The sequence below is a fragment of the Zychaea mexicana genome, assembly GCF_025766255.1.
Source record: "Zychaea mexicana strain RSA 1403 chromosome Unknown BDB00scaffold_79, whole genome shotgun sequence".
NCBI lineage: Eukaryota > Fungi > Mucoromycota > Mucoromycetes > Mucorales > Lichtheimiaceae > Zychaea > Zychaea mexicana.
Genome location: NW_026516742.1, coordinates 72922 through 91970, shown reverse-complemented (window position 1 = coordinate 91970; position 19049 = coordinate 72922). Strand labels below are relative to the sequence as shown.

The 19049-nt window shown below is 44.1% G+C and overlaps 8 protein-coding genes across 8 annotated transcripts; 2 read left to right on the top strand and 6 right to left on the bottom strand.

Annotated features, from left to right (window-relative positions):
* Positions 1–126: 126 nt before the first annotated feature.
* On the top strand, positions 127–1906 carry BDB00DRAFT_840550 (uncharacterized protein). Its single transcript, XM_053124775.1, has 5 exons — positions 127–389; positions 502–609; positions 682–793; positions 875–972; positions 1037–1906. The coding sequence occupies exons 1-5, from the start codon at positions 274–276 to the stop codon at positions 1809–1811; spliced, it is 1209 nt and encodes a 402-aa protein (XP_052976162.1). The 5' UTR covers positions 127–273; the 3' UTR covers positions 1812–1906.
* A 335-nt stretch (positions 1907–2241) lies between these two features.
* Positions 2242–3605, bottom strand: BDB00DRAFT_875864 (uncharacterized protein; the record flags this gene model as incomplete). The annotated part of the gene is made up of 5 exons (XM_053127411.1): positions 2242–2319; positions 2433–2733; positions 2831–2960; positions 3037–3307; positions 3498–3605. 5 exons carry the CDS (start codon positions 3603–3605, stop codon positions 2242–2244), a joined length of 888 nt encoding a protein of 295 aa, XP_052976161.1.
* Positions 3606–4888: 1283 nt separating this feature from the next.
* On the bottom strand, positions 4889–6117 carry BDB00DRAFT_840515 (uncharacterized protein). Its single transcript, XM_053124774.1, has 5 exons — positions 5793–6117; positions 5457–5691; positions 5231–5368; positions 5068–5151; positions 4889–4983 (listed from the first exon to the last, which is right to left on the bottom strand). The coding sequence occupies exons 2-5, from the start codon at positions 5641–5643 to the stop codon at positions 4910–4912; spliced, it is 483 nt and encodes a 160-aa protein (XP_052976160.1). The 5' UTR covers positions 5644–5691; positions 5793–6117; the 3' UTR covers positions 4889–4909.
* Positions 6118–6211: 94 nt separating this feature from the next.
* On the bottom strand, positions 6212–8333 carry BDB00DRAFT_947171 (mitochondrial carrier domain-containing protein). Its single transcript, XM_053129530.1, has 6 exons — positions 8012–8333; positions 7752–7919; positions 7586–7668; positions 7340–7442; positions 6969–7248; positions 6212–6789 (listed from the first exon to the last, which is right to left on the bottom strand). The coding sequence occupies exons 1-6, from the start codon at positions 8097–8099 to the stop codon at positions 6600–6602; spliced, it is 912 nt and encodes a 303-aa protein (XP_052976159.1). The 5' UTR covers positions 8100–8333; the 3' UTR covers positions 6212–6599.
* Positions 8334–8666: 333 nt separating this feature from the next.
* On the bottom strand, positions 8667–9305 carry BDB00DRAFT_875860 (uncharacterized protein; the record flags this gene model as incomplete). Its single annotated transcript, XM_053127410.1, has 3 exons — positions 8667–8774; positions 8898–9094; positions 9218–9305. 3 exons carry the CDS (start codon positions 9303–9305, stop codon positions 8667–8669), a joined length of 393 nt encoding a protein of 130 aa, XP_052976158.1.
* Positions 9306–10557: 1252 nt separating this feature from the next.
* Positions 10558–13495, bottom strand: BDB00DRAFT_769758 (Piwi domain-containing protein; the record flags this gene model as incomplete). Its single annotated transcript, XM_053119835.1, has 4 exons — positions 10558–10943; positions 11025–12785; positions 12904–13007; positions 13161–13495. 4 exons carry the CDS (start codon positions 13493–13495, stop codon positions 10558–10560), a joined length of 2586 nt encoding a protein of 861 aa, XP_052976157.1.
* Positions 13496–15814: 2319 nt separating this feature from the next.
* Positions 15815–16058, bottom strand: BDB00DRAFT_840509 (uncharacterized protein). Its single transcript, XM_053124773.1, has one exon. The coding sequence runs from the start codon at positions 16038–16040 to the stop codon at positions 15822–15824; it is 219 nt and encodes a 72-aa protein (XP_052976156.1). The 5' UTR covers positions 16041–16058; the 3' UTR covers positions 15815–15821.
* Positions 16059–16103: 45 nt separating this feature from the next.
* On the top strand, positions 16104–16898 carry BDB00DRAFT_840508 (uncharacterized protein; the record flags this gene model as incomplete). Its single annotated transcript, XM_053124772.1, is given in 2 exon segments — positions 16104–16391; positions 16409–16898. Coding segments are annotated over 2 exon segments (321 nt in total), but the record flags the coding sequence as incomplete, so codon positions are not given.
* Positions 16899–19049: the final 2151 nt, after the last annotated feature.

Here is a 19049-nt window from a genome sequence, read left to right as displayed (position 1 = left end):
ATATGATTGCATCTCTCTTTCTTGGATTGCAGCAGGAGCAAGAGATAGCGGCATTCTGTATATACTAGCTCTTAGTGCAGTGTTACAGACGAACTGCATATATCATCATGGTGCTGCCGATCACTTTCTTCCTTTCTTTCTTACCTACTTTCTCTTGCTTCGCTCGCTCACACCCGCCTTTCTTCTTGCTTTTGTTCCCCAAACCATCCTTCTATCCACTCATAACAGCTCCACAATTTGACGCTACTTGAACCCTGTAGTACGTAGTAACAAATGAAGTGGACATCATTGTCGTTCCTGCTGTTCTTGCTCTCGCTGCTGGTACTGCTTCCAGCAGGCACGATGGCATTGATATACGGTGAGCAATGTGATGCGACACCGCTCTACTCGTAACTATTTTTATTTTTTGATTTACCCTCAGCAAAAAAATTAGCTTGATTTGGTTTGATGAGCTGATCCTTTACTTCCTTGTATGCACACATGTACACGCATCAAACACAGCGCGACTTGGCAGTACGACGATTCATGTCGAAACGTTTATCTGTACTGCAACCCAGCGACAAATACGTGCGACTACAAAGGATGCAGCAACAGCGACTATATCAAAGGGTACGCTCAACAGAGCCCATGAGAAGCTGCAGTAATAAGACACGAGGCTGAAACAAATGATGGGCTTATTAGATGGGACGCACGAGTACATGCTTTTCCTAAACGATGCCAAAGTGGAAGTTATTGCCCTGACGATAGCTCAAAGTGTACGCCATTGGTTACTCCTGGCGGTCACTGTGAATTGGTACGTGCTTTATCTATTCTAATGCACAACCTAAAGATATGACCAAGCCAAACTGATTTTGCTTTTGTTGGATGAGAACAGCAACGTGATGATGAATGTGCAGGTCAGGTCCCGATTTGTCTCAATTCAACCTGTTATGTAAAAGCCATTCCGCTTGGCGGCAACTGCGTTGAGGATACGTACGTCCTTTTCTATTGACATACACAAACACATCCTTTCCAATGCTAATCACTGAGCTGATAGAACCGACTATGTCTCCTACGATGCACAAGGCTATGCGCTCCGCCAACGCATTGTCCGAGACAACTGCATCCAAGGCACCTTTTGCAGCGAGAATAACAGATGCAGTGCCTCCAGTTTGAACGGTGCTGCATGCTCCCAAGACCGTGAATGTATATCAGAAACATGCAGTGTTGACGGTGTCTGTGTGAACGGCCCCGATGTCTTCCGCACGATTGCAACATGGCTTTGGGCCGTTTTGGGTCTGGCTGTGATTTTGTTTATCTTGCTGATCCTTGGCATTCTGTGGGTCCTGCATCGCTACCAGTCTAAAAAGGAACGTGCCAAGATCATCAAGTTTTTCGGCGACAATGAGGAGTTTGCTAAATACGCCATGCTCGAAGAAGATGACGGCGAAGGTAGCAACCATCATCACCACCACCACAGCATCCATAATAACAATGATAGCAGTAGTAATAATGTATCAGCGACCTCTACCGCCAAAGATAGCAGTAATCGCACCAGTATGGTGTTTTTAGCGCATCCAGACTATCATGTCTCGTCTGCATTAGGAACCACCCGACCTTTATCGTTGTTGCCGGGCAGCAATAATTCCGTTTCGAGACTCCGTAACAGCACTCCACCTCCACCGAGAATGTCGACAGGGAGTCTCACGCCTCCGATGAGCTGTGGATCACGTAGCTCGATGCCTCGTGCGTCAACATCTGACTTCAACCAGCCCATACCAACCGGAGCACCCCCTCCTCCATTGGATAGCAACAGCAGCAGCAACAACTAAACCCTTAATAGCAACAATGAGCCACAACAACGCCTTAGCGAAATATGTTGTAGCATATTAGTCATTACCACAAACAACGCTTTCTTGATTGTTTTTGTCCAGTCTTTATAGAGTATGCAAAGAGGAAGAAGATGTTTAGACGTGAGAGATAGGGTACATGTAAAGTTCTTATGGGAATCAATGAGAGAATACCAGGAGGAGCGAGGAGGAGGTGTGGTAGGAGAAGTTCGAAAGAGAGAGAGAGAGACAGAGGGAGCCAGAGAGACGAAGGGATGTTTGCTAACTGTAATATGTGCGCGTGCGTATGTTTAAAAAGAAGCAGGGAAAGTTAAGAACATTTGCAGAAAAGTATGATAGTAGTAATAATAATAGTAATAAGAGCACAAGGGGTTGCTGAAAAGGGATGATGGAGAAGGGATGATGCTTGAATTTATGCACTCAGAAGTGGGGTTCTTTCAGTAGACGATTCAGGCGCTTTACGACAGATATCGTGCTTGCAAATGGGACACTGTGTGCACATGATAGAAAGTCGATCAGTATCTATCCCATTACTACCAATAACGGAGGGCCCTCCCCTTTTTTGCTCTATGAGATAGACAGCCCGCCAAGAAACAAACTTACAAACTTCTTGTGAGTGGTCAACCATGCATCCACACATGTGGTATGAAACTCGTGCCGACATGGCAGAGTGCGCAGCGTGTCGTCATCCACATAGTCTTCCAGACAGATTGCACACTCGGCATGGTCATTGTCCTTTTGTTTCTCACGGCGATATTTACGTACGGGCAACTTTGTGACGAAATCAGTAGGAGCCAGCTCGTTCCTCCGTCGCTGGCGCTGCCGCAGGCGCCATGTCAGGTAAATGAACAGCATCATGACGGCAGGCGATAGCACGACTACAAGTAGCATATCTAGTAACGGCCTATACAGCACGCAGATGTACAACACGGACAAGGCAGCAGAAAACAAGGAAAAAAATTAACATACCATTAAACAGAATGACAGACAACGAGACATACCATGTAAGCATATCATCCTTCACGAGACGGACCAACATGGGTTCCCGGAAAGACCGTGACAGCTGGAGTAGAGCTTGGTATTGATGCTGGGCGACAAACACGCTCGGTATACGCACGTCAGACGTGTCTCCTTTTAAATGATTACATCGTTCCCTCGTTAGCAGCCTTCCCCGTCTGTGTTATACATGTAAGCACAGTGTATTTACCTGGTGCATACATGGTGATCCAGCCGTTGTAGTGTTTATCTCCGACAACAGCAGCCAAGGCTCCGCTTTCCTGCATGGCTCTGACCTTGTCCACAAACGAACACTCGCCCCGTTCGATCAAGGCGACCCAGTTTTCTGTCGGTGGCGTGACAGGATCGCATCCGTATCGTTCGCTCTCGTTTGCTGGCGGTAGTAGCCGTCCAACCAGTCCTTCTTCTGTTAGCCGTGGTCCGAACGCTGCTACACGGTCGATGTATGTCTCGTTCGTTGCCTGTTATTTTTTTTTTTTGGGTGCGTGTTGGGGCCAACCAGTATATCAGTCAATATTTTTTCCTTTTTTTGCCAAGCACTTTTGCCGACTCCTTTACAATGACCTCACTCACTCACACACTCGCTCAATTACATTAAAAAAAAGGAAGAAGCTAATATCATGAGAGAGAAAGAAGAAAAGCAAAACTTACAACCACAATAACAGCAGCATGGGACTTGTGTGTCAGAGTGACCAAGACGAGCAATGCTATTATGCAAACCCGCCAAGCGGAAGCGGCAGAAGCAGCGGCAATACTCATTGAAGTATGTATGTAAGGTGTAAGCTCAGAGGTGCGTCAATGGTCGAAATGGCGTATTATTTGGAAAAGAAAAGGGAGTGTGTATAGAGTAGCCCTTTCTTTTTGGTTGTTGTTGTTGTTGTTGTTAACTTATTAAAAGAAAGAGAGAGGGAAAAAGAAAGAGGTGTTGAAAAAAACAGAGTGAGGGAAAAAAAAAAGAAAAGAAAAAAGGTAAAAAATTGGGTTGGAAGGCGTGTGATGTGTTGTGTGTGTGTATGCATACAGCACACCTGATTTTAGACTACTCGCTTCTTTTACCCTCATGCCCTCTCTTTTCTACTTCTTTTCGGCTTCTGCGAACACAGCTACTACTATCTACCGCTACTATTGCAATTCAAGCGCCTGCGTGCTGACGGATAGCTCATCCACGAACTCCCATCTATTGCCGTTCTCGTCGCTGTCGTCCTGCTTGACCATTCGCGGCACCTGCTGTGTGTTCTAAATGTGAAAGTTTCCAGGTAGGTTTGATCAGCTTTCTGCCGCTGGCTGCAAGATGTCGGGGAAGGTAGGGTGTCGTGGAGGGGGGGGAGGGGGTGGGCTTTATGCTATCTAAAGGATGATACGGGATGAAGCGGGACAACGACTCAACACGAAAACCCATGCGATTATGACACGCGTGCTTACATACGAGACAGTAGATCGGATGGGCCTGCAGCTGCAATAGGTGGTTGGATGGGTCGTGTTGCCACCGCTGGTGCATCGACGACGTCGATTCATGCGGTTGTCTTCGAGACTGGATCAGACTTTGATTCTCAACTGCCTTGTCTGAGGACTTGGTGCTCATCACTTGATGTTTTGTAGATTACGCTTGTTTTGTCATTAAATACAAGATAAAATCACCAGATTTAATGTTTTTTACCATCCCCCCCCCGAACTTACTACTACCGATATGGTCTTACCACAGCCGGATTGTTTGTTCACCAAGAAACCCTGGTCAAAGCACCACAGCTGGTTCCTCTTATTCCCTTCCGCCAACGGCCGCAGTTCAATTCTTGCTCCTGGCTACTTGTATTACGTTTAGTCCTTCTAAAATTTGGCTGTTGTTGTCTTTGTGCATTCAACTCTAACAAGATCCAAACCTGCCATGCTGCATTCGTTACGGTCAACACATGGTGCGGATGTGTGGCTGATTGTATGTAGAACCAACTTGCTGGTGTGTCGGCCATTGAGGGTATATTAGTTTGATTATTGAATTTGAGAATGGAAGGGAACAAGCAAGAAAAAAAAAATTGACAGAAGGAGGGAGACGCGGGAAACGAGATATTTTAGGCAAACGCTTGGATGGCTTTAATTTCTTTTTCTGACTTTGCAAGGTTCTCAACAAAACTAAATGCTTGTCCTATTTGAAGTTGGTGAATACCTCTTCTTCTTCTTCTTCTTCTTTGTCCCAAATGGATATACCCGTATCCGTCATATGCCTTACCTGTCTTTTGTGCTTCCTTTTGTAGCTGCAGGTAGATGTCTCGATCACGGATGATGGCTTGTTTCTGTACGCCAATGATTGTACCTGTGTATTACACAACGACAGTCAGCCCACCCATTATTTTCACGGCAAAGTTGCTTTCTCATTGGGTTGATGGCCTTACCAGACACATGAAGTGTGCGAAAACTATAGGGTTGGTCACGGACCTTTTTTATGAAAAACAACGACGCCAGCATCATGTCTGTATAATCACGCGGTACTCGTGCTATCCCAATATGTGTAGCCGGATTAAACCATTTCACTACAAATATGTATCATACTTGTCAGCCCTTCAAAAGCTGCTCCTCCTTCTCCCTTGACGCATGTGTAACAGCTATTCTATGCGTTACCATAAACGCTACGTGCCATGCCGTTGCCGAAATCACCATAATCGATGGTTAACGCAGAATGGATGCACTGATTCAAATCATCGTCGCATAGTTTTGCAGGTGTTCGTGGAAAGATCACCTTGCCATTTTCAATAAGTGGATCCTGGACTAATTCAAACAAGATCCACCGAACCTTAAATCGGACCATTGATCAAGTAAAAAAAAACTGGGGTTTGGTGAATAGGAAAAAAAGGTGCTGGTTCATATAGCGGAGTCGGCTGCTTGTCACCTGCACTGTGCAGCACTGAGAAGGTTGGTTGTATCTCAACACCATCTCTTTTCTTGATTTTATAGTGCCCAGACAATATAGTTACCAACGCAGTATACCAAGTGTAACAAGACAATGAGTGGCTCTGCCATCCATCAGTACCACACGACTCTGCCTACGACGAAACTGTGATCATTGAAGTGTTTCATCATCCAACTTAAAAGTGGACGTTCAGAATTTAATATAATGCGAGACGAGAGTACTAGTAGCACAATGGCACTTTTGTATAGGATGAATGCTTACAAGGAGTAAGACTAAATCGAGAATGGTATTGTGACGATGCTGACGATCAGCTGACCCATACCTGTACTCCTGCTGTAATTTTACAACTTTTTAATATATGCACAGTCTGCGGTGCTGCCAAACGATACATAGTGCGTACATGGTGATTGTATCTGTATAGACACAGTATCAACGGAAAAGACTCCCGTACTTTGTCTTGTCACCCGTCGGTCCGAAAAGGTTCCGCCATCCCGCTCAGACACTTAATATTGCATGACATTGCAGCATTTGTTTAGCAACGCTGCATATCATGCACAGATCTATTTTTCAATATGCACATTGCAATTATTAAGACTGTGCTTATCATTATTTTGGGACCTCATATCTAGCACTCCTCTAGCGAGCCCAGTAATATGCTTTTAATCAATTGTGGTACGTAATAATCTTCCATGAGTTTAAAATATACACGCGTAGCATGGTTCAATAATGGTTCTCTTTTTTCATTTGACAATGTTTGTGAATGGAATATCTATGAAAAGATGCTGGTATTTTAACCGTGCAGAAAAATATATGGCAGAGGAGAATGAAAGAAAGCTCTATTATTGCCATATCGTCTAGTTTGTGCCAAAGTATTCACGAAGACTGTCACCGATCGTGACCATGCAGACCGTTTGCCACATGCCAAGGCCAATACGCGGTACAACACCCTTATAGAAGCCCTTTGCGCCACTGTTCTTGTAGATCCACTTGGCTGCCGAGGCAATGTCCATCTTTTCAGGGCGGCCGGGTGTTTTGATTTGACTCTAAAAGTTTCAAAAGAGCATACATTAGTCGGTAGGCTAACTTTACCTTTGTGCTTCTGTATCTGTTTATCTTCTTCTTTACCCTATTAAAGAAAGACGATGGATTATCTATCAGTGTATCTCGCAAGAGTACAATCTAGGAACAGAAAAGGGCGCTTATTCCAATGAAGCAGAACTTACTGTAATTCGACACGAATGACCTCAATCGGTTGATTCCAGCATGAGAGAGCACCACCAACCATAGACGAAAGCACACGATCCACAGCAGTGGGCTTCATCTTGGAATCTTCACCATAGCGAACGCGCACAATGGTATCCTGAGCCCAGCGTGCAAAACCAAAACGTGAAGCCCAGTTTGTGCATTGACGCACAGCAACTGCATTCACGCCCTTGTTGATTCCACGGAAGCCTTCACGCTTAAAGATATCCGAAGCAACCTTGAATGTAGATTCCTTGGCAGCTATACACCCACAACATATTATATTAGAACGTTGCACAAGAAAATAAGTCTCTTATCTTTTGACGTATGTCCCATGTCTTGTCTATCTTACCTGACTTGTGGCGCGTCACTTCAACAGTCTTCATGAATGTACAGAAACCCATTGTCGAATAGGCTTGAGCGATACCACCCGTCATGCCTCCAACAAGACCAGCCTAATAGCGTCATCATAACGTGTAGGACCCATCAGTCGTCTGGGTTTTCTCTTCTTGTTACCCCGCACACAGTGGAGACACACACGCCTGGTAATTCCCGGTTTGTTCCCCACCAAATTTCCCCGCAAAAAATATACACATACCACAAATGGAGATGCACCAGCTTCGCGTGATCGATATTCGAATTCAGAGGCCGTAAACAAAAGTACGGCACCCTTTGTCGATGCTAGAACAAAACAACACGCGTAAGGTATATTTGTGTAAAGGAAGCTGATTCGAGAGAGGAAGAGAGGTATGCGCCTTGATTACCTTCAATCCAGGCCCATGGGATCAAGCCCTGGAAAAAGCCCAATGGACCGCCACGCTGCCAAACAGCCTTAGCAGCAGTAGCCATAGATTGGCCACGGTTGGCTGCCATCTGTGTCTTTAACACTTCAAAGGGTTGGCCGAGCGTAGATACTTCAAACAGGTTGAGGGCTGGTTTGATTATTGGAAAGATGATGTAGGATAGGCACACGTCAGAAAATGTTATCCGTGATAGGCTGTTGTAAAATGTAGTATATACTTGCTGGCTCCAAGAAGTAAGTTGTTCCATGATACGGATTTGCGTTGAACGGGCGCGTTAGGATCGATAGGTCCACTAGGAAGAGGTGCCATTTTTATTTATAATATATCAGGAGAAGACTATAAAAGAGAGGAAAAAGAGAGAGAGAAAGAGAAAAGCGAGTAATGGCCTATACCGGGATCTTCTTTAGCACTTTTCATGTGAATCTTCACTCAATCTGTTAGGCGGCTAAACGTCAAAAAATCACGGAAACGGATTTCGGACCGGTTAATCATGTAACCGAACCAAAATCCGTTGCTCTGATTGATAAATAACTATGAAATTACTACTACTATGTCCGCACGCACATTATATATAAAATAGCACGCTATGTATTGTAGCCTTTTCTGTTACAATTCCTCAACTTCTCTACCTGCACCATTTATAGAATGTTTTTTTTTTTCATGGAGCCTTCCATCCCTGGACGGTTAGCATTATTCTCTTGCAGTGTCCATGCTGATATCTTGTCTGTATCTGTCTAATTTCGTAACATGACATGTGCAACTACTGATATAAACACTCATTTTAAAATACTTACTTTGATATTGTGGCCAAGGTAGAAAAGTTTGGTCAGATATATAAATATGCAGAAATAGATGGATAAATAATAAAAGAGAAATCTAAGGTCGAGATAAATGGAAACTATAATGGAAATTAGAGATAGCGAATGAATGGGTGGTCGTCACGCCACGTTCTTTGTCTTGTTCGTCTGGCTCGATACCGGCCGACTACTGTCAAGTATTCGTTTAGTCTAGCAGTACGAGTGCGGTTGCGGTCGACTGCCTCGCGCTGTCGTCTTCCAAGGATTGTACAATAATTATCGATTCTTGCATTTAACTCATGAAGAGTACAGTATCGACAATCCCTTGCTCCGCATCGCGCTGCCTCGCCCAATCATCGTCATCTTCCTCAGGCAGGGGTGGTTGTAGTTGTAGTTGTAGTTGTCGTTGTCGTTGTTGCTGCTGTCGATGTCGACGCTGATCTTGGGGTGGCTGTTCTTCTTCCTCATCGGAAGTAAGAACGATTGCAGAGTCAGAAGATGCTGCTGCTAACTACAGCTGATCAACTAGTGGAACATGTGATCCAGAGCCAGAAACACTTAAGCGTGGGCGAAAAGTCTCAGGAGAAAGAGACGTATGTTCGGAAGAGAAAGAAGATAATGAAGAAGGACGAGGAGGAGGAGGACTAAGCGGTGATGATGACGGATTCAGAGTGGCATTCCGTTGTTTATTGGTTTGACGTTTGCGGTGCTTGCCCATGTTGTATAAAGAAGTAAGGGAAGAAGAATAATGAGTTGTGCGTACTTTCTCAGCACGTCAAAGTCAGGTTGCAAAACCACGTGGTTGCCAAGTTTAGTATGACTTCCATTTGACACTCAAGATATGTGTAGCATAAATATAAGTGATTCTTAGTTCATCTTATCCTTGCCTTAGTGATGCGCTATTAGTAGAAAAATAATGTAGTATAATTGAATCAGAAGCACAATCAATTTCAAACTATGATAGTAGTAGTTAATAAACGTAATAGCGACTTTTTCTTGCGCCGATCCACATGTCTTTAGTAATCAGTTCTTCGACTTTTAAATGAAGGCGTAACTATGTAGGCGTGATTATAACATACAAGTCTCCACACCTCCAATTTGTATCCCAACGTATCTTCAATCCCTAAGTTCTTTGCGGCCGCCACTACCGTACCTTCTTTTGAACATGAATTGGTATAAATAACTTTTTCTTCGGAGGTAACACTCCAATACAGTACACAAAAAAAAATGGAGTGGAAGCAATTTAGAACACCAGCTTTTCAGTACCGTAATTTTCTGATCTTTCCTTATTCACTGATACGTAATGTCCTCTCGGGCAGTTTAATAAGCTTCGGTCGTTGGGATATGTAGCAACAACAGCAAAGGTTCCGGATTTTCCAATGCTATCGTCATCGTTATCTGAAACCATCTTGCTCTTATGATGCAGGGTCCAGTTTTTTGTGTTGCATTATATTCGCCCTGCTTAATAATGAAAATGGCCTTCTGACCGACAGTTTTATAAAACCGTGTCATTTGTCATTTCCGTAGACGTGCACAACCAGAATGAATATATAAAAAGCATAATATATTGACGTCGGCTCCAATCACACGTGTAAGAACGAAAAGCCACATCTCTCCTTTGACTACCTTTAGTGAAATCCATTGCTTCGTCAAAGAGAGAATGGGCTCAAAAACACCCATTGGTTTTCCTTTTAAGATATACTTATTTCTGTGTGTCTCTGGAACCACCCCTCACGTATATCATACTCCTCAATCATCAAATCACGCGTTATAAGCTTTTGTAGTTTTTTCTTCTGGGGAGACAAGCAAGCAACTAGGAAGTATTGATAATGGAATTTATCAAAATTTGTAAGCAAAGAAGTATGTGGATGAGTCAACGGAAAAAAAGTTAAGCAAAGATATACGCAGGAGCTCAAAAACCGCAAACGAAGGACATGTTACTGTGGTAGTCATCTACAGGAAGTACATGACTACATTAACAAAATAAAGTCGATTAGTACCGATGATAAACATGAAAAGTTATCAAAATAAGAACATGTGCTGCTCTTACCTTTTTGCAAATCCGGCTTGACGGCGCCGTAGCTGGTTATTTGCTGCTCCGGGTCGAAGGTCTCGGGTGTTCCAGTGGTGTCAGACCAGTTGGCATCTCGGCGGTGGAGACGAGCGCGGCTTGCGAGCAGGTCTGCATAGTAAAGCGGCGGGATTAATGATACCGCGCGTGTTGCTCGAGCATAGATGTAGCAAAGCCGGTACGTGAGTTCTTGGAGAGAGTCCGATGTGAATTTGTTGTCATCGTAAAGAACATGGTAATGTGTGGAACGGGACGTTCCTTGGATTCCAGCGTGAGACTGAAGATCTTTTTAGCAGCGAAAAAAAAAAACATGTCAAGACTGGCTAATCGTTCCTCGCTATAACAGGATAGGCTGATCACGCTTACAAAAATCAAACTCGAATGGATGCACAATGTCGGTATCGATGACAGTGCCTGGGCTGCAGTTGCCACTCCTATCTGCGCCATCCCTTTTTATCGGGAAGAATCGAGCATGGTGGCGCTTTTGAGCAACCACAAAGGTGATCTTAGGCTTGTAATCATTGTCAAGCGTCAAGCAAGCGCTGCGAATGGCCGCCACCTCGGATTTTAGGACTTCGCCAAACTGCCCTTCCGAGACACCATCACGGTAGAATAGGATTCGTTCTGGCTTTTGGCCGCACGCCTTGTAAAATTGCTTGAGCAGCTCTATGACCATGTTTGCCAAGTCAGCAATGATTTCTGTTCGGCTTGATTGAATGCGGATGACGCTTGAGTATCGTGCGGCCCGAGCATCCATGGAGCCCACCACAGCAGCAATAGAGGGACAGTTTATGTTTCCAGGCTCTGGATGCATCACATCCGCCCCGAAAATAATAGTAGGTCTTTGCGAAACGAAGGGGATCTGCGTGGGCCCCAGGTATACGTTCGCGCCGCCGAGCTTTACGTTGACTTTAAGGCAAACGTTGGCGCAGTATTGGGGGCTTGCCTTGTAGGCCTGAGCGCTCTGGACGCATTGGCTGGGAATGCCGATGACGGTATCAGTGACATACTTGATCTTTGCATAAAGCGAGACACCCTTGTTGGGCAGGATGCATACGATCAATTGCGGTGCTGCCTTGGCATGATTACCGGCCTTAAGCCACGCTTCCTTCAATGTGCGGTCAATGTTGCCTTGCGGATCGGCATGTATGATGGGTGGATTGCGGTTGATAACGTTCAAGCCAGTGTTGATAAACGATTGGCACAGTTCACGGATAAATCTGGCGATGGAGTTTTGAGGAAAGTCCAAGTGAAAGTTGACGACAGACCACGAACCCAGTGTTGCGCCTTGCACCACCTTGCGGTTTCGCATGTTCCACGCACCACCCGTTGGCACAAATGCACCTTGTGATGGTGGCGTGCTTGAGTATGAGATCTGCGGCGGCGGAAGAACACGTGCCTTGACGATGGACATTTCCGGTTCGACCTTGAAGCCAAATTGCTGCATATACGGGTTGTTCGTTTCGAGCAACGTGAATCCCTGCTTGATCTTGTTGGCTCGAACATCCGGCTTTTGACATGTAAAAGTGATCATTTCAGCCGTCTGCTGCTCGTCGAGCTTTTTGTTGTATCGCTGGCCAGGGACAATGTCACAGACTTCCATAGGCAAGAATATAGTTTTGCGCACGATGATACACGGCAGAAACGGGAAGCGGAGGCCCATGTTGTAGTGAGCCGTAAAGTACTGTGCTACGCTCATTTCATTGTTGTCTTGGTCCTTGAAGAACGTACGATCAGCTGGCGCAGGCGTCAAGCCGGTAATCTTGTATTTGAACTTCTTTTCACCTCGATGTCTGACTTGTATCTGGACATTCTTCAGTGCCTTCTCAAGCTTGGCTCGGTCTTTGTTTGGAAGGCCACGTCGAAGTTCATCAATCGATCGGCGGCCAATGATCTTAGCAACCACTTCCAGCAGGGGACCACCCTCCCGAAATACTGCTGCACTGACATCAGCATTGATGTACATGCTCCCGACCCCAGGCCGGGACGTCTGGAAGTAACCTTGCCAGACTTCAAGACCACCGTGAAGTGATTGACTTCCAACAGGTGTATAAAAAGAGCGGCCTACCACGGTGTTGTACTTCATGCTTGGCAAATACCGGATGAGGACATCAAGCGCCATAACGGCTATATAGTAACCAGTGTGTTGTTGTTGTGACTTTTAGTAACGATTATATGATGGTCCACTCATGTACACACACACAAAGACAGAGAGAGAATGCTTTAGATATTGAATAATACACACCTGTCAGGCAGTTTGTCGTCAGACTTGAAGTGCCCTGCAGGAATCGATGCAGCTCTTCCATTTTAATTTCACCAGCTTGCTTAATTTTGACTTTGAATATACCACTAGAAGGCCGGGTGGACGATGTACGGGGTCCAGTAGCAGCAGCACCTTCTTGCGGCAGCTCCACCTACAGTGATTAGCAGACATGACACAAGCCAATAATTATGTGTTTTTTAGTAAAGATATAGGGTCAGTGACATTCTTTTCACACAAACAGTAGTGCATTTACCTCAAACTGACTCGCCTCATGAGCTGTCAGAGTTCTCAAAGGCATAGCTGTAAAGACGTTCTTGCGTCCGTCATAGATGGCACGAGAACCATTCAAGATACCTTGGCCGCCGGTACTTTCAAAGGCCTTCCAGACTCGACGATTGAGAGCTGGAGGTATGTTCGATGACTTGTTTGCCATGTCCGCGATTTCAATGTGGTAATGATAGACATTGCCACGCAGGAACGATTGTACTCGGAAAAAGTTGGAGCGGACAGACACAAGTGCGCCTGCTATGCCCGGGTTTGGACGCATCACAAAGTCTGTGAGATTCAACGCCATGCTTGATTTGTTGGAAGAGGTATTACTGGAAGAGGAATAGGAGAAGATGTAACAGAGAAAAATATACCGAAAAGTGAAACTGTGGTCTTTTTGACCATTGCAGTGAGTGATGGCAGAGAAGTACTGATAATCTCATACAAGACTCACAGCACATGACAGGTTTATGCATGTGCATCAGAGACAGTTCCAATGTATACAATTAACTTGATAATTGTTAGTACCATACTTCTAGTTGCGCTATGATAATAAAATTATGTAAATAAGAGTACATAAATGTGAGTGATGTATGAAACAAAAAAATACGTCACCATTTATAGACGGTCTCCTGTGAGAAATTTAGTGCTGCAGAAGGTGTTCCAGATTTATACGTGACATGAATGGAAATAACAAGGCGTTCTACATATACTGTAGTGTTAATCCTTCTTGATCTTACAGCACAGCACTGCCAACATTAGCAAGTTAAGAATATAACATGGAATACAAAATAAAATGCACCTCTACGCGGTTGGAGTATCTCAGCGTACAGTATGTGATAGATGCTATTTATTTTTAAGAATCGTTCATACAGAAGCTGTAGCGTAATAACAATAAAAAGCGTTCTCTGACATTGAAGGAAATAGTAGAGGTAGTCATGCATATGGCAGCTGTTTCATATGTCGGTATATGACATTGTGTTTATTCAGATTCTCTAATGTAAACGAGTAAAGGAGCATGTGAATGCAGAAAGCTCCTAGAGGACGCTGGATGGTAGACTTTGATTGCTATCATACATAATTTTTCCCGACGTGGGTTTTTTTCATCATTGCATCACGTCTCCATTTACCAATATCACCCCTCCACACGGTCTCTCATGTAAGTGGACCGCATGCCCCGTCCACTTAGTCTTCCATAAAACGTAAATTCTAAGCTAATGCTGCACAAAGCGGTACAGAGTGTGGCGCATGATGACAGATATCGTGATTTTGTGCGACAACAACTTGTGTAGCGTTTGCACAATGCATTGTGATATAGAAGCTCTTTGACAGCCTGCATTTCATGCAATTAAAAAATCGCATTCCGTATATCGAATGCCTCGTGCACTGAATCCGGTTTTTTCAAAGAGCTTTTTGTTTGCGCTATGCTTCTATGCAGCAAATTTTCGCTCTTGCCGATTTCTCTTAAAAAAACCATGATGCTGGTTTTGGACTATAATTGCTTAAGGTTGCTTCTCCATATGTAATATAGCTTTTTCGACTTCATCAACAGCTACATTACCGTATGATACAGTAGTGTAGTAAGAAAGAGCCTCCATCTAATAAAGATACATTAGACGTATAATGGTGTATATATATACAGTATTATACGGCTTAAAATCTTCTACATGCTGCCAAGGCTACTATACATCATCTTTAATTCTACAGTACTACAACAACTTAGCATGGTATCATGGATATAGTATGTCTTCTTCTTTCTGCCAATCTTCGAGAAGACAATTAGATGTCAAGCTCGGATACCTTATATGGCTGCCAAACGATAACAAGGTGAGACTTAAAGCAGCTACATATTTCTGTTGTACATATATAGTAAATTGTACAATAAACGCCATAGAGGATGCTAAATGAAACCCATATAGTTTTTTTTATATGTTTGTAACAATAAGATATGCAAAAAAAAAGTTAAAAATGACTTATATTACAGTAGTAAGAAAGCGACTGCTTTATGGCGCCGGTCAATCCAATCTTTCTTAATAGTATGAAATACAATACGAAAAAATCAGTGAGGCTGTGTCTACAGCTGCCATATAAACTGGCTACTATGTACTCTAGCCATGAAGATTTATAATACAAACTTAGGTAATAATGATAATATAATACATCATGCGTTTGCCGAGCGTTGTAGCCCAGGATGAGAGAGATAACAGGTCTCTTTGATGGGATAAAACAGTTTTTCATCGCTACTCCTAGCGCACGTATGTTTACAACTAAGCTTTGAATACTGGAAGTATACATCTAAGGAAGCTACAAAAGTCAAACTGAAAAGAATGAACAATATCTGTATCAAAAATTTATTGCCTGGCTTGCAGCTTCCAATCGAGCGATCCGCACCTTCTGGTTGAATAGAAAAGAAACGGACATGATGTCGCTTTTGAGCCACCACAAATGTCACTGTGGTTTTGTACCCGTTGTCAAGCTCCTCACATACACTGTGGATTACCCGAATCTCTTCAATTCGAACAGTCTCAACCTGACTGTCGGCGACTCTGTCATGAGAAAATAACACCCGTAGCGGCTTCTGACCGCATGATTGATGAAGCGTCTTTTGAAGCATTTTGACCATACCCTTCGAATCACTTGTAATTCCCGTGTTTTATAGCTTGCATTCTGATGGCACTCGAGTATCGCGTGGCTCGCATATCCATGCAAGCCGTCAAGGCGGCAATAGAGGCTTGGTTCATGTTACCAGGTGATGGATGTGTCACATCGGCGCCAAATACGATTGTCGGTCGCTGGGAGACGAAAGGGGTTTGCTCTGCTGGCAAACAAGCATTCAAACCACCAAGCTCCATGTTGAATTTTAAGCAAACGTTTGCACAGTATTGAGCTTTGGACCGACCACGGTCATTAATGAGGGGCCTCTTATCTCCCTAATTCCATTGGTCAACAATCATTCACTAAACAACCTCACAACTTCTATCCTCCGCAAAACCGTCTATACACACCATCATTGCTCCTATAATTTTCAAGAGCTCAATGCTTATTGCCACACGCTCGATCCACCTCGGTCCAAGACCACCGCCACGATCCCACCACACACGATCATCATCGCCGTCCACCTCATCTGGGCATCACATTGGCGATATATATTTGATGACACACCTTTCGATGCCAGCCGCATCTACAATATGATCTCGACAAAGGTACAGGATTTCCGGAGGAGGCTGCCGGCAAGTTCACCTGGGGACTATGATAGGGAAATCGATGTAAATCACTTGAGACATAGCTTGAAGACGACGATATAGCTAATTAGCATACACCCTAATGTTGAAGCTGTTGGGAACTGTATCGCTGAACTAGTGGTGGCTCTCCTTCTCTTGCTTTCTCTCTCTCTTTCTCTCTTTCAGTAGAGCTTCAAAAAGGCTGACCGCGTTCACCTTGCATACAGAAATAACGAGCAAAAAGGTCAGTGAGCGGTTTTCTGCATCTCACGATGCGCGTATCCAAGGCAAGACAAGACCTTTCTTTTGTAAAAGCTAGACTAGCTATGATATCCGCAATTGTGATGTAATAGTCGTAGCTCCCCCTTCCATCTCTCCCATCTCCCCCCAATCAGTAGTACAGCCCCTATTTCTTATCAGAGCAGTATCTATCAATAAACATTGGTTAATTACACCCGTGACAATCACATGCGATACTGCATATCAGAGCCATTCTTTTGGAAAAATCGACAGCAATCATTATCGAAGCCATCGAGCCTTCATCCGCGAGGCGCTTTACTCGACACACATCGTTCCCAGCCACGCATACTTGATAGCCATTTGGCAACTTTAAGAAAAGAAATTCTTTGCTGGTACATGCTCTGTAAGCTACTCATCAATCATATCAGGTATCCGTTTGGGTGGCGCGTCTATTGATCGAAATTTCCCTTGAAGCTTTAAAAAGCAATGCGACGTAATTTAACTATCCATTACATGTTGAGACAAGGTCGACCGCCTGTCAACGTACGCAATGTGCTGTTCCCCCATCAACAACTGCTTCTTGACTTGGAAATGCAGCCAGTGGCAATTTGGACAGTAGCGGATCAAAAGATACACATGACAGTACATATCTTCACATGAAAGAATCAGGCTCTTTATTGGACAGAACTATCGCAACAGCGGAGAACAAGTAGGGCAAAACCACAGTCGATATCATTTCCCAGTACGGGCAGTCTGTATCAAACAAACCGACATCAGCGTAAACACTCATTTGAATATGCTGCCAGGTCACTGACAGGCCACAAAGGTCGCGTCGTATTGACATGGCGGTGTCTTAAAAAAGAATCCAGAGAGAACAATGAGCAGCATAAGGTGCACACACTTCCAGTATCGCAGTGAGCCTTGCTCATAGGCAACACCAACCATCACCATCTCATGCAAGTCACTGCCCTTAATGACTACGTTATGAAAGAGAAAGCCATAGTGATGAGCATGCTGCGGCGGTGGGGCGGGACGTCAAAAAAAAGAAACCAAAGATAAAAAGAACCGGTCCAGATTCTTTTTTCCTTTCCTTTCCTTTCCCTTTCCTCTCCTACCTTTTTTTTCACACACAAACGACTACTTGCTCACTCTCTCATCCGGTCCCCTAGATTCCCTCACCCATCCTTCAGGGGACGCCTACGACTGCTTCTTTGGGGAGAGAAGGAGCAGGTTGGTAGGGTTGGCTATTGGCAGTGCAGTGTTGCGTTTTTTGCATATGCGAGGAATACCGGCTCCCAGAATATAGCTAGAAGGACAGCTAATAAAAACTATACGTCCACTACGCCGACTCGTTGCCTTTCCCCCACCCTGTCTTGTCCGCCTTTTTATTTTTCTTTATCGTTCATTGTCACTCTTTTTGTATCTAGGATAGAAAGTACCCGGCTACTAACAGTTCCTTTTTTACTCTTAGCTGGGGCACCCCGAAAGCCCCTGGATGGTCCCCCCTGTGAGAGTGAGCAAGCAGACACGCGTGTGTGTGAAAAACCATATTTCTCCCCAATAAGCCCGTGGGGGCAAGATTTCACCACTTTTAAGTCCTAATGACGTGTGTTTTCTTTTCAAAAGAATCGCAGTGTCATTGGGACACAATTTAAAACAAAGAAAATGATATAAAAAAGAGCAGTCGTTGTGAGTGTCGTCAGTGCTTGTGGAAAGAGACACAACCTGAATCAACGTTGTCGAATGACAACAATTCGAAGTGAATGGCGTTGATCACACTCGATTGCCTTCCAAAGTTCGAAATTAGAAATAATAAGTGCTTTGAACAAGCGTGTCACTCTTGATCGTCCTTGATGGATGAGCTGTCCCTTTCCATTCGTTCGTTCGATCGATTATACACACATGATCGTGGAACACACCCAAGCATTTGGCCGCTCGTCGCTTAAAACTATAAGAGCCAGCATGACATATGGTAGCACTGTAGTTTATGAGCATACATATACACATGGATGCTCAATGTGTTTTTTGACATGCTGATATGCAGCCGTGTCATGATCGCCGCTTAAATCGTAATGCTTTACACTCGTGTCGAGTAGAATAATGCTAGGCGAAACAGCGAATTGTCCACAAAACCATACTTTGCTGACTGGAACGGAAGCACCGACAATCGCTGTATGTAGGAACGACCAACAGCAACAGATAAGGTAGCATCACTGTAGAGTATAGTTTGGTGTGGAGTCTATTGATTTTTTCTCTTACTCAGCTTGTTACAATTCGATTGTGCCAAATGAAAGGGGCACTGCTAGTAAACAGCAGAATCATTCATATCACATCAAGATATTGAAACAAGAAGAGAATCAGTGCGATTACATATACTGCTGTGTACTATACATACAAGCA